General features: G+C 42.5%; 1 protein-coding gene across 1 annotated transcript in view; it reads right to left on the reverse strand.

Annotated features, from left to right (window-relative positions):
* The window catches only part of SLC30A8 (solute carrier family 30 member 8), a 408,809-nt gene that overhangs the window by 141,118 nt on the left and 251,787 nt on the right, over positions 1–15,904 (reverse strand). Inside the window, exon 3 of the mRNA XM_078685565.1 lies at positions 7,931–8,077. Within this exon, the coding sequence (XP_078541691.1) occupies positions 7,931–8,077 (147 nt within the window). The remainder of the gene's footprint in view (positions 1–7,930; positions 8,078–15,904) is intronic.

The following is a 15,904-nucleotide window of genomic DNA, read 5'->3' on the forward strand; positions in this document are numbered from 1 at the left end:
TGCAACAGGAAACTATCTGTAACTTGCTGTTTACACAGGCAAGCTGTCATCGGTCATAGCAGGGCAGCTGCCCTATCCGTCACCAGCGATGTGCGTTTGCACTTCCTGCAGGCTTTCACGTGTATAATTTTATACACAAATTTCTTATTAGAAATCTTTCCCCTTCTTTAATGTGTGACACCTTCAGCCAGTCTTCACTTTTTTGGCACTCCACCTTCTGGGCCTTGTTTAAAAATGTTTCCATTTGATCGAATCCTATGTTGATGTCAATTGGAAGTTCTTGTTTGTTTCTGACTGCCATTCTCTTTCTGACTCGCCCTCTCCTCCTCCTGCCTCGCGTGTTGGCCTCTCTGCGGTTCTCGTCAGCGCTCGGAAGCAGCCTCGCTGGCAAGTGGTGCTTTAACAAACACACGAGCCTTTAATGAAATTAACCAAATTCTTCAATAACACTGCAATGTGTGTAAATACAGCTCTTCCATATTCAGTGCGTAATTTAAAAGGACAGCAGATAAAATGTACCCCGCGGGAGTAAATTAATGGTGCTTATGCGCTATACAAAAGCTCATAAATTCACTACGTAATCAACAGAAACCAGTATTTCGCAAGGTGTGGAGCTGTAGCCACCTAGATAGGTTCTGGAATGGGGTTTGGAATAGCCTGGATGAGGCGCTCGGGTGGGTGCTTCCGCGTACGTCGCGTCTTGGCCTTCTACATGTCTTGGATGGGGTGGGGTGGAATCTTTACAAGAGACACTTATTGTTGCTGGGGCTTACAGTGGCCAAGAGAGAAATAGCCCGGGCGTGGAAAGATCCAAGGCCTCGTCCCTCATAGCTTGGAAGAGAGGTCCAGACTTTTGCTTGGGGCTGGAGAAGCCCATATTTCTGGCCCGGGATGTCCTCGCAAACATTATAAAATTTGGCGGCGGAGGGCCGACTTAAGGGGTATATGGCTCGATCCTCCGCCAGAACAGGACCCAACACCGGATCTATGAGAGTGCTATGTTGACGGATAACTGAATATTAATTGCCAAGAAGCTAGCTACCGTGCAAGGGGGGCGGGGGGGAGGGGGGAGGCAGGTTGTTAATGGTTTCGATAATGTTTATATGTTCCCTAGGTAAAACTTTGCTGGATTGCGATGTCACATATGTGTGTCTAATTGCCTGCAGAAATCTCTGGGGTACAGAGCTCTGCGATTTCCTCGTGATCAATCAAAATAGTTTTTTTCTTTTTTTAAAAATCAAAAGGTAACTGTGCAGGGGGGGAGGGGTCCGGGCGGGATGGAGTTGGGGACAGTTGGGGGGGGGAGGGAGGTGGGTTAGTTTTGTGCAATGATCCCATTGTACTACATGTAAAAGTCATGATGGATTGCATTGTTTTTATATATGTACCTATGTCTGGCAGATACCTCCTGGATACAGAGATCTGCGATTTTCTGTGCGATCTATCAATAAAATCTGTTTTAAAATAGAATATGCATGAAAACTGCTGCCATCAGTTTAAGATTAGTTATTAAAGAAGCAAAATATGGCTGTGTACTGGAAGGCAAGAGTACACAATCGCGCTGAAAGCCTGACCCAATTCCGGGACACATCAGGAAATTTAAAATAGCCACTGCTGAATGCCTGATCCAGTTCTTAGAAAGATCAGGCAATTATAAAAAATGGCCGCTAGTCAGGTACTTACCAATGGGTGTGAGTCTAAGTAGAAACAATTGTCAAATGTATCCTGAGAGCAATTAACACAACCCCAACCAAAACAACAAAAATATGATCTGCTAGATACCGGCTGCACCCTTAACAGCTATAAAGAGCTAGACACAATCATTTGCAGCAATGGGCAGTTGCCTGACAGACTGCAGCTCGCGTGAAAGGGGGATGCTCAAGTGGCACCCACCTCCAGATAAAATACTTGAACATCAAACTTCTCACTCGTTGCCAGTATTGTAACGAAGCAGCAGTGGTAGAATTGATCTAATTCTACTTTTTATGAAAAAAGGTAACAGACAAGCGCCACAGGTTTCCAGTCAGATACCCAAACTGCCTACACACCAATGTGTCTCATACCAGACACTTCTGGAATCTAAAACCATCCATGATTCCATGACTTGTATGAGACACTAACATGAAGGACATAAAAGTATATATAACTGACGTATGTATAACTGATGCTAGGAGAACTCAGATGCTAGTTATGTACTCTATACAATCTGTACAGCTTTCACCCTTGCCCTCACGCAGATAATTTCTGTCTTAATGATGAGCACCCTCAGCTCGTGACAGGGTTCATTAAATACTAGTCTGGTTAATGCCAATTCAAATTACCACCAGGGCTGGACTGGGAACTGAAACTGGCCCTAGCAAGCTGCATGGCCACCCCCCTCCCTTGGGGTGAGGGGGGGGAGATATACACAGCGTCACGTTTGCTAGGCCCAGTGTTGCCGATTTTGTTACGAGGGGCCGATATCGGCCCAGTAACAAAATCAGCCCCCAGGGACTCAAAACCGACCCCCATCCTGGCGGCCCACCGGGCAAACACCCAGTGCCTTCTATGGCCCATCTGGCACTGGCAGCCACCTACTCTTTTCACTGGCAAAAATGCTTTGCAACTTCAAACGACTAACACTTTGTACTCTTAACTCTATTTCCTAAATGTAAATAATCGCACAGGCTGCCTTGAGTCTCAGGCTTTATTACAGACTGTGTAACATTCATGAAATAAAAAATACCCACTGCATAAAGCTCCTTATTTATCATCATCAGACAGATGCTAGACTGAAAATCAGGCACGTATTTACTAGCCCTGTTTAATATGCTCATATTTGGACATATGTTTTTTATGATAATGCCTTTAAAATGTCATTGAACAATGTTGTTTTTTTTTTATTTGTAAGCTATGTGAATTTTAAGTGTAGTCTAGTGAAAGTGCTTACCTTACGCACTAGGTTTGAATTAATACATTGGGCGTCAGCTCAAATTGAACTCTAGGTCCATCTCCTAGCATTGTTCAACACACTTTTATCTGACCTATCTGGTATTGACCACAACGAATAATGCTATCAATCAGAATCGAATGTGCTATGTAAATATCCTTGTACATAGACTGGTACCATGTATTCCAGTCACTTCCAGACTTTTCACCGGCAGTAATCCACCTGTTGAACCAGACCAAGACTCCATCACGGTCAGCCTCAAATTGTGCCTAGGTCCCGGTTTTTCTTTTTCATAGACTATCATTGGTGCACTATTTCTATTTAAAAATGTAAACATTCATATCTTCAGTCCCCCTTATTCGACCTTATTCAATGTTTGTCATTTTTAGGTCTTTGAGGGACACTTCAATGCCTGGGTGTCTGTGTGCAAATAATGAAAAGAGTGAACATTTCCTAGATAAAACACTCGGGCAGGCACGCGAATCTTATATATGAACAAGTGCTGACTAAGTAATGGTTAGACCGAACAAACAATGCACTCTTAACTTAGCCGTATTGCTTCTACAAATTGTACTGCGATTGGTTGTTCTTTTGCCCAGATTATTCTAGGACCATTGGCAGTGGCTACACTCACCTCAATGTACACAATCCAAACAGCTCGGCTACGGTGTTTGCCAGGCGCAGAGGGAACAAGTAGTCACACACTCAATACCTATTTTTCCGTTGACTTCCTATGTGGAAGTGGAAATCCTTAGGCCCAGTTTGTTACCGAAATATCCCTCTCATGGGGTAGCTGCACAGTGAACCCCATAAAACAGGTAGACAGCATCAATCACAGGCTAAACCAGCATTGGCATAGCCAATAGGTCTTGTTTGTCTCGTAAGCTATTTCTGTCTGTGCTTAACAAAGTTTGTGACATTACTCTTGGCCTGGCGTAGACAGCTGACTTCCATACAAGTACGGGCACAAGGAAGGCTTAGTGAATCAGCCCATAATGTAAATAACGATCGGCTGACACCATTCTAAACCGGTGCACTGTACTTTTAACAACGGTTGAGAAGCTGCACTGGTGCGTGCTCTGCAACAGGAAACTATCTGTAACTTGCTGTTTACACAGGCAAGCTGTCATCGGTCATAGCAGGGCAGCTGCCCTATCCGTCACCAGCGATGTGCGTTTGCACTTCCTGCAGGCTTTCACGTGTATAATTTTATACACAAATTTCTTATTAGAAATCTTTCTCCTTCTTTAATGTGTGACACCTTCAGCCAGTCTTCACTTTTTTGGCACTCCACCTTCTGGGCCTTGTTTAAAAATGTTTCCATTTGATCGAATCCTATGTTGATGTCAATTGGAAGTTCTTGTTTGTTTCTGACTGCCTTTCTCTTTCTGACTCGCCCTCTCCTCCTCCTGCCTCGCGTGTTGGCTCTCTGCGGTTCTCGTCAGCGCTCGGAAGCAGCCTCGCTGGCAAGTGGTGCTTTAACAAACACACGAGCCTTTAATGAAATTAACCAAATTCTTCAATAACACTGCAATGTGTGTAAATACAGCTCTTCCATATTCAGTGCGTAATTTAAAAGGACAGCAGATAAAATGTACCCCGCGGGAGTAAATTAATGGTGCTTATGCACTATACAAAAGCTCATAAATTCACTACGTAATCAACAGAAACTAGTATTTCGCATGGACTATTTAATCCCCACTGGACATTCCAGCGCTTATATATACCTTGCTTGTTTGAAGTAACTGTGCTTTTATGCGCTGAGCTAATGGTTTTAGTTACACATAGCGCTCAACAGCCAACCCAGCTTTGTTTCTAAACACCCTTAATTGCTGCAGATAAAGCCCGTACATGAAAGCAATTTGCCCAGTAACACACATTTTTGTAAACAGGGAAAGTCGGTTTTGGAAGTCGGGTTTGCGCGACTCCCTGCCGACAACATTCTCCGATGTTTAGCTACTTTACAATTATTGTTAGGGTAACATGAACCATATTTTGTTAAGAACAACAGAAGTGCAAATGACACATTAGTATGTGAACCCAGGAGCGAGTTATCAGAGTATTGTGCTTGCGATAGAAGAGGCCGCACACATTGTTTAGAGCGTAAGGTCACCCCCACTGTTACTGAAGTGGTGGTGTTCTTTGCACCCCCATCTCCCTCCTCCTGTCAGTACCCCAGTAAAACATCTCAGAACTTCGACACTCAGGCAATTCTATCCAGACAAAGTTTGTTGAACTCACAGGCGTCGTCTCATCTTGACCCTCGTACAACTCCCTAATGCAGTGTAATATATAAATGGATACCACCCTTCATAGCGCACACTGCAGAACTTCAGCGCATGTGGGCGCTTTAGGGAGATAACACGATGGATTCAATGCAAGAGCCAGACACAATGAATTGACCCAAAGCCCTTCAGTATAAATTATTTTTAGCGGCACTCATTTCATCTTTGGCAAAAGGATTAAAGGTGAGTTGGCTCTGACTGAGTTCAGACCTGGGAGCTGCGCATGCCCCCTCAGCGGGGGGTGCTCATCAGAATCAGCCACCTGTCTCGTTTTTTTTACGATTGTTACTGGATTAGACCATGACTCACTCTCATCGCCCAGATCACTCTTGGTACAAAATGTGATATGAATGCCGTCCCAAAGCGCTGCACATGCGGTTCTAGGCACGCTCCTGACTGCTGTGCTTTAGTTAAAAGATAGAAAGCTGTAGATTACGAAGTTACTGAATTTAGCATCCATTTTGCAATAATTGCATAAAACAACTTTACACAAGCATGTGCAGACCCTTAATTGTAATACCCAAACACTGTGATTTTTTTGGTTCAGTAATTTACCAATGAGCATCTAAAAAGCATACAGGCCGCAAACAGCAACTCTGGCATCTCAGAGGTTCTAACCTACATCAGTGGAGCTCATTTCATTAGTTGAGCATTAGTCTGACATTTAAATGGTGCAATTTTGGCTGCTTTATTGAGTCTTAAACATTCAACCTTCGCAGCTTTGTTAATACATTTATTGGATTTACAGTTTTGCTTTGTTAAGAATTTAAGCTAGCTCATGAGGCAATAGCGTGCATGTAATAATGAAAACTGCTAAGGCTTATTGTAGATTTGTCTAAGTAATACATATCAGCCCAGTTTTATGTATTCACATGTTTAATTCACTTTCTTTCATTGTGCTTCCTTTACCTTGTTTTCAATTACACTGGGGGGATTACGTGATTTGCCCAGGATCACGCCATATCGAGGCAACGCCGAGAGTTCGACCCAGTTCCAGGGTCAGCAGCTCTACCTTAGCCACACATTCGTAGTGTTAACCCACTAGCCCCTGACCCGCTTGCCAACATGGTTTTAAACAAGCCCCCCTGCTTTTAAAACTCCACTTCATCCTGCTCCCTGCAGTGGCATAACTAAATTTGAACACCCCCACTAGCAAACTACGGGGTTAGTGGGGGCTTATTTTCTGCCACTCTCTCTCTCTATCTATCTATCTATCTATCTATCTATCTATCTATCTATCTATCTATCTATCTATCTATCTATCTATCTCACTCACTCTATTTATCTAGCTATCTATCGCCCTCACTCTATCTATCTATCACACTCACTCCATCTATCGCATCACCACAGCATCACTCAGCACCACCACAGCATTACTCAGGGGCACCACAACATCACTATGCACTATCAAAGCATCACTAAACGGCACAGCATCACTCGTCGCGACCACAACATCACTCAGCGCCACCACAACATCACTCAGCGCCACCACAGCATCAATCTGTGCAACCATTCAACAACAACTGGTGCAAAAATGTTCTCTCAATGTTTCAAACTTTATTACAAATGTCACAAAAAAGATGTTAATATTTCACTTCTGTACTTGGTTTTTCGTCACAATAAAATAAACCCAACATAATCTTCACAAAAGTTCTTTGAAAAAGTTTAAGCTATTGCGATTATAAATTACAATAACTTTTCTTTAAGTATTAATTATTAAAATAAATTAGAAGCCATTGTTATTTGTAACATCAATACATCTAAGTCACGTAAATACAACACATATTGCATTACAAATGCTATAGGTGTCACATTTGCGACAATTAGAAGTATTGGCATTGTAAATGACAAAGCTATTATTTAACTATTTTCAAAACAAACACATAAATAAATAAAAAATCATTTACAATACCAATAACTCAAACTTTCCTAATGCAAGACCTATTGCATTGCAAATGCTTGTTTTGTCATTGTGTTTATTACATTTCCCTGCATCTTTCTAAATACGATAAATGACAAAGCACATTTAGGTGGACTGGAGTGAGGTAAGATAGACAGTAAGGGGAAGTAGGCATGCCTGAAATCAGTCAGTGGATATGTGATACTGTGATTAGTGTGGACTCAAATCCATCCTACACTGTTCTGCGAAGGGTCTCCATCTGAGATGGGGAGGGGTGTTTTTTTTCCCAGAGTACTTGGACGCAATGTGTTAAGGTTATTTTCTTCTAGTCCACTCCATATTGGCTTTCTAAAACTATAGCTTTGAGAGTGATGTGTTGTAGATTACACAAAGGCCACGAGTGATGAAGAGCTCCTCTGTGGAATCACATTAATGAAGCACTTTATTTGCTGCCTTTCAGTGTAGGGGTGATATGCTTAGATTTCCTTTATTAATGATGATTACCCATTAACAGTTAATCATTGTTTAGCTGTGGAATTAGCAAAAATATTTACTTTCCTAGAGCAAATACGTACCATCTGTGTTTTTTTCACATTCAAAAAATGTACTTTTTTTTACCCGTACATTTATTGACTTATGACACTGCTGAAGTTGTAGAAGTTAGAAAGGATAACTTGTTGGGCAATCATTTGTTAGAATGCTTGTGTCTGAGGTGTATTTTGTATGGAAAATGACTCTTGAATGTTGCAGGGGCCTCAACATGCTGCCTTCTTTGTCTTTTGTGTGGTAAAAGAATACACAAAGTGTAGTTTGTACCTGCTCTGTGCCAGCCGAAACTGAACTTCTGCGTGGCAGGCTTTGAAGATATCCACAGGGAACCGAGGCTGATCAGAAAACTTGTCAAGTCGACTAGGAGGTGTGCTGCATCTGTTATGATAGCAAGACTTCCAGCAACGTACCCACCTGCAAAAACAAAGAACCAATTATTTATGAGATACGAACATTGCAGGAATTGGTAACTTTATTAAGTAAATCGATCCAATTACAAGTGAAAATAATGTTGTTTAAATACGGGTGCAAAGTTACAATTTCTTAAAAGGTGTAAATGCAGATGATGAATTATAGATTTTACCCTGTAATTCAGCACTTTCCTGTAACTTTTCGTCCTGCAGTATTTCTCAGACTTAAATCAACATTTTTAGATCAATATTAGGAGTGGTTGAGGAAATATAACATCAAGAGTCTTATTGTCTGCACAGTGATGGATAAGCTCACTGCTGGATGGGAGCAATGTCCGGTACCCGGCATGTAGTCTTCAGGGACAGAGTCAGGTTCCGTCTGATTTGGATGACGGTGTCCCCAGGTAAAATAAGCTTATTCCCTCGTAACATTGGCCCCGTTTGCCTAATTCGTTTTTGCAAAGCCTGCAAGGTAATATGTAGTCCCTGTTTAGATCACCTTTTTTGCTGGTTTGTTTCTGAACTTTAATAGCTGACCTCCTTGGATCTGCCTTAGTGTAGCACTGTCAATGGGGGAGCAATATAATACAAAATCTGGAAGGCCCCCAGAGACACAGGGGTCAGACTTCTATCCCTCGGATGCAAGGACTTAGTTCAATGCATCAAAAATTAATTAGAAATCCAGTTGGGCAGCAGCCCTGACACTAGCATGGTGAGCAATCTTGCGGGGGCAGTGTTTTCAGGTTACTATCAATCCCTCTAGATGACCTAAGAGACACAGCAGCAATCCAAGCAATCTTTCATTTATGAATAACACACTCAAAAATAGCACTAAGAAACTGGGATGCCTGGTTTAAAATCTTTATTTTAAAATCATCCATCTAGTGCATTAAATATATATGGTAACCCCACAGAATGTGAACATAATGGCAGCTTGGCATGTAATAGTCTTTGAAAACAAGAGAAATGTCGTAGGTTTCTGAAATCCTAATGCAATGATACTTATTAACGCTATGCCAAGCCTCAGCTAGAGCATCAAATAGCAAACTCTGTATTGTGAATTTCATAGGATGGTTCTCTCAGCATACCTTTGAATAGCTGGTGCCAGAAATTGAGTTTTCAGCTTGGCAGAGTATACACCCTGTTCAAGCAGGAGCAACAATCCTAGTTAGGGTAAGTCAGATACACAACCTAAATTAACCTATGCTCACCCTCTGGTAGCTTGGCACAGAACAGTCAGTTAACTTCACAGGCAATGTGTAAAGTATTTGTGTACACTTTATTTACAGTAACAAAGTGAAAACACCATAAAATACTCCACACCAATGTAGATAAATGGAGAATATTTATCTGAGTAAAGCAAAAACCAATCTGTAGAAATCGAGATATGAATTTTTAAACATTACATCCCAAAACAGGACTTAGAAGTCAATAGCGCTAACAGTTACTTGAGGTCATGCTAGACCTTGGTAAATTCTAAGTTCAGGTCGACCACGAAGGAGGACAGGCCAGCTACAGGACCCATGCAGGGCATGCTGAAAAAGTACCTAGTACGGAGCAAGTTTCGGCTTAGAGGACTCCCTGCGTCGGTTCTGATTCACACAGTTGGGCCGATGCATCAGAGTCGAGGCTCGCTGTTAGTGTGGAAGGATCATCGCTGCATAGAATTTGAGGGTTGCATTGGCATCTTTGGATCGGTGCTGCATCATCGTTGAACCTCGCAGTCGGGGCCCGCCTCATTATTAAATCAGCACTGCATTAGAGAGCACTGTGTTGGTAATGATCATTACATAGGGGTCACGGTGTTGATTTCTGCAGAAAACAGCTGCAGAACCCATACTGAGGCCCAGGAATGGAGGGGACACCCCCGGCAAGGGTAGGACTCAGAGATGGTGCAAAAAGTATTTTGTGACCCTGAGTCTTCAGAGAACAGGAGGAAAACCAACAAGCCCAAGGATGTAGAGACCAGGTCCAGTCCCTCTCACTTCCAGGCAACAAGCAGCAGGCCAACACAGCAGAGCAGGTAGAACATATGCAGTCTCTCCTACATCACAGCAATGAGCAGGCAGCAGGCCAACACAGTATTGCAGGTAACAAAGTCTCAGTCCTCCCTACAGCACAACAGCCCTTCCTCCAGGCAGAATGTCCTTGGTTCCAGCAAAGTTATGATTTGATGGTGTCAAGGGCCCAGTGCAAATACCCAAATGTGCCTTTGAAGTGGGGTAGACATCAAAGAGGCCTTTGAAGATCACACGGTTCCTGCCTTTCCTGCCCTGGCTCCAGACTCACTACAGGGGGTATGCTGTTCTTTGTGTGGGGCCTGGCACTGTCCCATTCAGGTGCAAGTGTCAGCTTTTACCTTCCAAATTTCCACAAGAAGGCCCATGAACCTGGTGTTGGGCCAATAGGATGCAAATGTCACTCTCCTTTTACCTTTGTGTGACTGTCTAGAGAGAATGCATAAAGCCAAGCTGTCACACAACCCAGATGTGTATTCAGAGACAGGCAGAGGCACAGAATGATTAAAGAAAGCAAAGGCCAACCTTTGAAAAGTGGCATTTTAAAAATCTCAATTTAAAATCCATATTCACCATAAGTTATAATTTCCAGAGACACCAAACTCCAAATCTCTATCTTTTCTCTATTGGAAATGACACTTAAAAGATGTTTCAAGGCAATTCCAATGTTAACCTACAGGAGAGATAGGCCTTCCAGTAGTGAAAAATAATTTAACAGTTTATATGTAATAAAAGAGAAGGTTTGGGCCAAGCAAGTACAATAACTTGCAAAGTCGAAATGGCAGTTTAAAACTGCAAAACAGGCTCTGTAGTGGCAGGCCTGGGCCATGTTTAAAAGGCTACAGAGTGGGTGACACAATCAGTGCTGCAGGTCCACTAGAGCATTTAATATACAGGTCCTAAAACTCCAGATGGGGGTCGGGCCCTTCAACCAATTTCTACCTCCTTGGGAGAGAAGTGGAGGAGACCAGCTCTGCCGTTTATGTGGCTGTGGTGTTGAGTATGTTATCCACGTTATATGCATCTGTAACAACCTAGGAAATACAAGGATAACCTTCCTAAAACCAATGTTTAGATAGCATGGAGGTAGATCCTGCAGACAAGCGCTGATGCTATGTTTTAATCCAGAGATAGTACAACTAAACTGCCGGCTAACTAAATTTCTTTAAATAACGGCAAAAAGATTGAAAAACGTGTCCGCACTGGTTAATAATTAAATTCCACCAGAATAGACACAGATGGAACAATATTTAGAGACTCCTCAGAGTATGGAGCAGATGGTTTTAGCAATTCAAGTTCATCCTCCAATGACTTTTTATTCTCACGTATTAATTGTCGTAAAAACATTGGGTCTTTTAATAGTGTCTTTTATTATATAAGAGCAAGAAACTTCATTTTAAATGTATTAATGTATGAAAGCATAAAATAATACATTTACAAATTACAAATTTACAGGCCCTGGGCAGAAATAGTGCACTCTACTAGGGATTTATAAGTAAATTAAATATGCCACTTTTGGATAAGCCAATGTTGCCATGTTTTGAGTACAGATCAAATGCACTTTAGCACTGGTTAGCAGTGGGTAAAGTGCCTAGAATCCTAAAGCCAGAAAAAATGAAGTCAGTAAAACAGGAGGTCAGAAAGCAAAAAGTCAGGAGAAACCACACCAAGGATGCCAGGTCTAACAACTGGCAGCAGCTATTCCTCATCCAATCTGTACTGCAGATGCAGGGTGTGTAGGAGGCGATTGGCACCTTCAGCACAGCTTCCTGAATCAACTCTCTGACCGAGAGAAGCGGCTCGGAAATCAAGCGTCACCTCAGCCAATAGCTCTGCTGCAAAGGCCTCTCCTAATTAATAGCACAAACCCTAAGGTTTTTATACCATTTACCATTGATTTGACCTCATATTTACAAAATAAAACACTTTTTGGAGACACTAAGTCTGCTGTCAGAATAAACTAACTGACGCAAAATGAGTCCGCTTGATCCATATCTCGACATTAAACATCTTTGCAAACAACAAGCATACACTGCAGGCCGCCATATTGTAATGATTGTAGCCATTAATGTAAACAAAAAACATGTCAGCTTCCAGAGTTGTCAGCCATGATATTAGTATTTATGTGTGTGCTCTGAGAACTACACACTTTCTTATTAAAGATAAAGAGAAGAGAATGAGCACAGACTCATTGAGTTAGCACTGTCATAGTTTTCGTGACAAACCCATCTTCAGTTTGGGGCTACGGAACGTGGTATCTGTCAAGTGATACCACACTGTTGTGTACTCTTCTTCAGGGAATTATATTTTCTTTTAGCATCTGTATAAAGTTCAGGTGGGAACAAAAGCCTGGCCAAAACTGTTTCTAATCCATTGTCTTTAAGGCTTTGTTAATGCAATCATTGCAAACAATTTTCATGCAATGATGGTGTGAGAAATCGGGTTGTTGGTTGAGAGGAATGAAACCCTGCTCAAGCAACAGCCCCAGCAGCGCTTGGATGCCTGGTTTCACCTTGGGGGTGCCAAGGAGTGCCCAGGAGTGGACATTTCACAGGAAAGCCTTTATGGGTTCCACAGCGGTATGAATACAGCGCTACGAGACCTCTGGGTAGAAGTGCGCTATATAAATACAAACACATTTACATTTACACAACAACCCCTCTACCTGTCAGGATGAACCCCTAAGGTCTCTAAATTAACCTGTGCTTAACCCTCTGGTAGCTTGGCACAAAAGCAGTGAGGCTTAACTTAGAGGCAATGAGTAAAGTATTTATGCAGAACACTAAGAGGAATAAGGCGAAAATACAATACAAAAAAAGTCCTGCACCAATTTTTAAAAATATAGTACATTTGAATACATTATTTGGCACCAAAACAACACAAATCCGATCAGTAGAACCAAAGATTTGCAATTTTAAAGATGTAGGTGAAAATAGTGCACAAGGCAGCAACTGTAGTTATCTGGATGTGCTGGACAGGGACAAAGTCACAATCGCTATGGAACATGGGCCGGACACAGGGACCAGGCAAGGACTGTTGAGAATTGTACGTTATGCACTTGATGCGGGCTTCGTATCACACCATGTCATTTGGTAGGTGTGATACAGGGCCCTGCTTCCAGATGCATCGTGCAGCGTCAGTTACAATGACCGATGCGGAGTCCTGGGTCGACTTGCATCGCACTGCATCAGTTCTGATGAGGAGTTGTGAGTTCCATGTCGATATGGGTTGAGCTGTGTTGGTTCCTTTGAGGAGCTGTGAGGGCTGTGAGGTGACATTTTGCATAGGGTTGCATCATGTTGCTTCGGTTCTGATAGGGACGACAACTGCCCTGGCAGAGCACTTCACCTCACTGTCAAGGGACCAGGACTTGAGAGGCACCACTTCAGGGGTTAGGACTCACAGCAGGCAGAGTCCAGAGGCAGGGATAAAGATAGTTACAACCTTTTCTGTCCCTGAGGTGCTGGTCAGTAGGCTCGTCAACTAGCCCTTCGAGTCACTCTGGTGGTCCTGTGTTCAAGATGCATTTCCAGCTCTTCTCACTCAGGCCCGTCACCAGTGGAGCAGTCTTTATTTCAGGCAGAGCAGCTGGGTAGTCCTCCCTGCAGCAAAATAGCAGGGCAGCAGATCAGTCCTTCTTCTGAGTCCTCCACATGTCCGGAAGTGATCTGAAGAGTGGGTCTGAGAGTCCCATTTTATACCATGTGCCTTTTTTGAAGTAGAAGAAGTTTCTAGAAGTTCCCCTTTCAGAAGTGCTTGGAATTGTCTGCCTCCATGGCCTGGTTCCAGCCTGGCTACATGTAGAATAGACTAGAGTGAAGACCAGACTAGAGTGCAGTTATTTTTGTGACGGCTGGGCATACCCTATTGACTTGAAAGTGGGGCTCTGCACAGCTCCGTTCTCCATCCTCGCTGATAATGCTCATCCAGGCACACCTAATCCCTCTTTTGTGGGGAATTCTGGGAGGAATATATAAAGGCCAACTACCACGCATCCCTAGTTATCTGCCCCAGCCACAGGCTGCAGGCACCAAATAGTTAGGGTAGGAAAATTCAACTTTCTAAAAGTGTCATTTTCAAATTTCTGACTTATAAACAGACTTTACGTTTAAAGAAGATTTTAAATTACAATTTTTCATACACCAAACTTTTTTTACACCCAATCGAACGTTTACAAAAAGTGATGGTTGAATTAATCTCAGCCACTGGTAATTATCAGGGTTATATCCTAGTCCATCGTTTTTTTGCACACCTTGCCACCTTTGTTTTGAGCCAGCCATATGTAAATGAGTCTTGACCCTTGTTGGTCTTTTCTGCAGGGTCATCCCCAAGCTTTTTGCCTTCACCCCCTCACCCCCCCTTTATACTGAACCTGTTTTTGTTTGGCTTTTAGGACTCTCTGTACTTTACCACTGCGAACGAGTGCTAAAGTGCTTGTGCTCTCTCCTTTACACAGGGTATATTGGTTTACACTCAATTGGCACATTTCATTTACTTATAAGTCCCTACTAAAGTGGTACTACATTTGCCCAGGGCCTGTAAATTAAATACTAATAGGGAGCCTGCAGCACTCATTGTGCCTCCCACTTAAGCAGCTTTTTAATCATGTCTTAGGCCTCACATTGCAGCCTGTGTGTGCAGTTAACCTGCCCTTTCGACCTGGCACAGTAATCATTTTGACAGGCCCAAATCTTTCTTTTTAATACATATGTCAACCCTAGAGTAGGCCCTAAACAGCTCAAGTTCAATTTTTTTTAATGTTTTACATGTCCTAGTAATGAAAAACACTTTTTGACTACTGCAAGGTCTGCCTCTCCCCTAGGATAACATTAGGTTAACTTATTACATTTAATATGTAAAACCTTCTATTGGAGGCAGGTGGGAATATCGAGTTTGGTGTCTAAAGAATTATACTTTAGAGCCCTCTTTAATGGTAAAGTTGGATTTTAAGTCACAATTCTGAAAATGCTACTTTTAGAAAGTTGCCATTTTTTTGTTCGTACCATTTGTGTCTGCAGCTTGTATACTGGTTGCAGGACTAGCTGTAGCTAGCAGTTGGTCTTTGTGCATTGCGCCCAGACAGTGAAACAAAGGGAAGAAAAATGTGGGCAGGATGGGCCATCTCTGACTTGATGAGGGGGAAGAGCTCACAGCTCCTCGAAACCTATGCGGCATGATGCATCATTGACGCAGGATCATGCAACACTCCGCAACCGGGATTTAAGGTACTCTTGTTCAGTAGGCCTGACTTTGTTCTTGTATCTGGTCCAGGCTCCATCATAGTTTTTTTTTTCATAACCGTAGGCTCCATCATAGTTTGATAGAACTTGTGACTTTGTCCCAGTCCGGAGCAACCAGATTACCACAGTTGGCGCTTTGTCCTTTTAGGCACTATTTTCGCTTAAATCTTCATGATTGCATATCTGTGGTTCTACAATTTGGATTTTTACCCTATTTTTCTGAAATGGTGTGGGATTTTTCTTTTGGTATGCTTTTAATTTATTACTGTTGGAAGTGCTGCATAAATAATTTACAACTTACTCCTTTGTGCCAAGCTACCAGAGGGTTAATCACAGGTTAATTTGGGTTTTCTTGTATTTCACCCAAACAGAGATTTCCTGCTTGAGTAGGGTTTCAACCCCCTCAACCAGTAACCAGATTTCCAATAACCTTGCTCCAATGGGAACAGTACAGCCTGAATTGCGAGGCCCTCTCTGAACCGAAACACAACCAACCCATGACCAGGTACACTCTATTAGGTGCTCATTAGCCAGGGACAGCTTAGTTTCAGTGACATAGTGTGCACAGGACCC

Source organism: Lissotriton helveticus, chromosome 4_1 (genome assembly GCF_964261635.1).
Source record: "Lissotriton helveticus chromosome 4_1, aLisHel1.1, whole genome shotgun sequence".
Classification (NCBI taxonomy): Eukaryota; Metazoa; Chordata; class Amphibia; order Caudata; family Salamandridae; genus Lissotriton; species Lissotriton helveticus.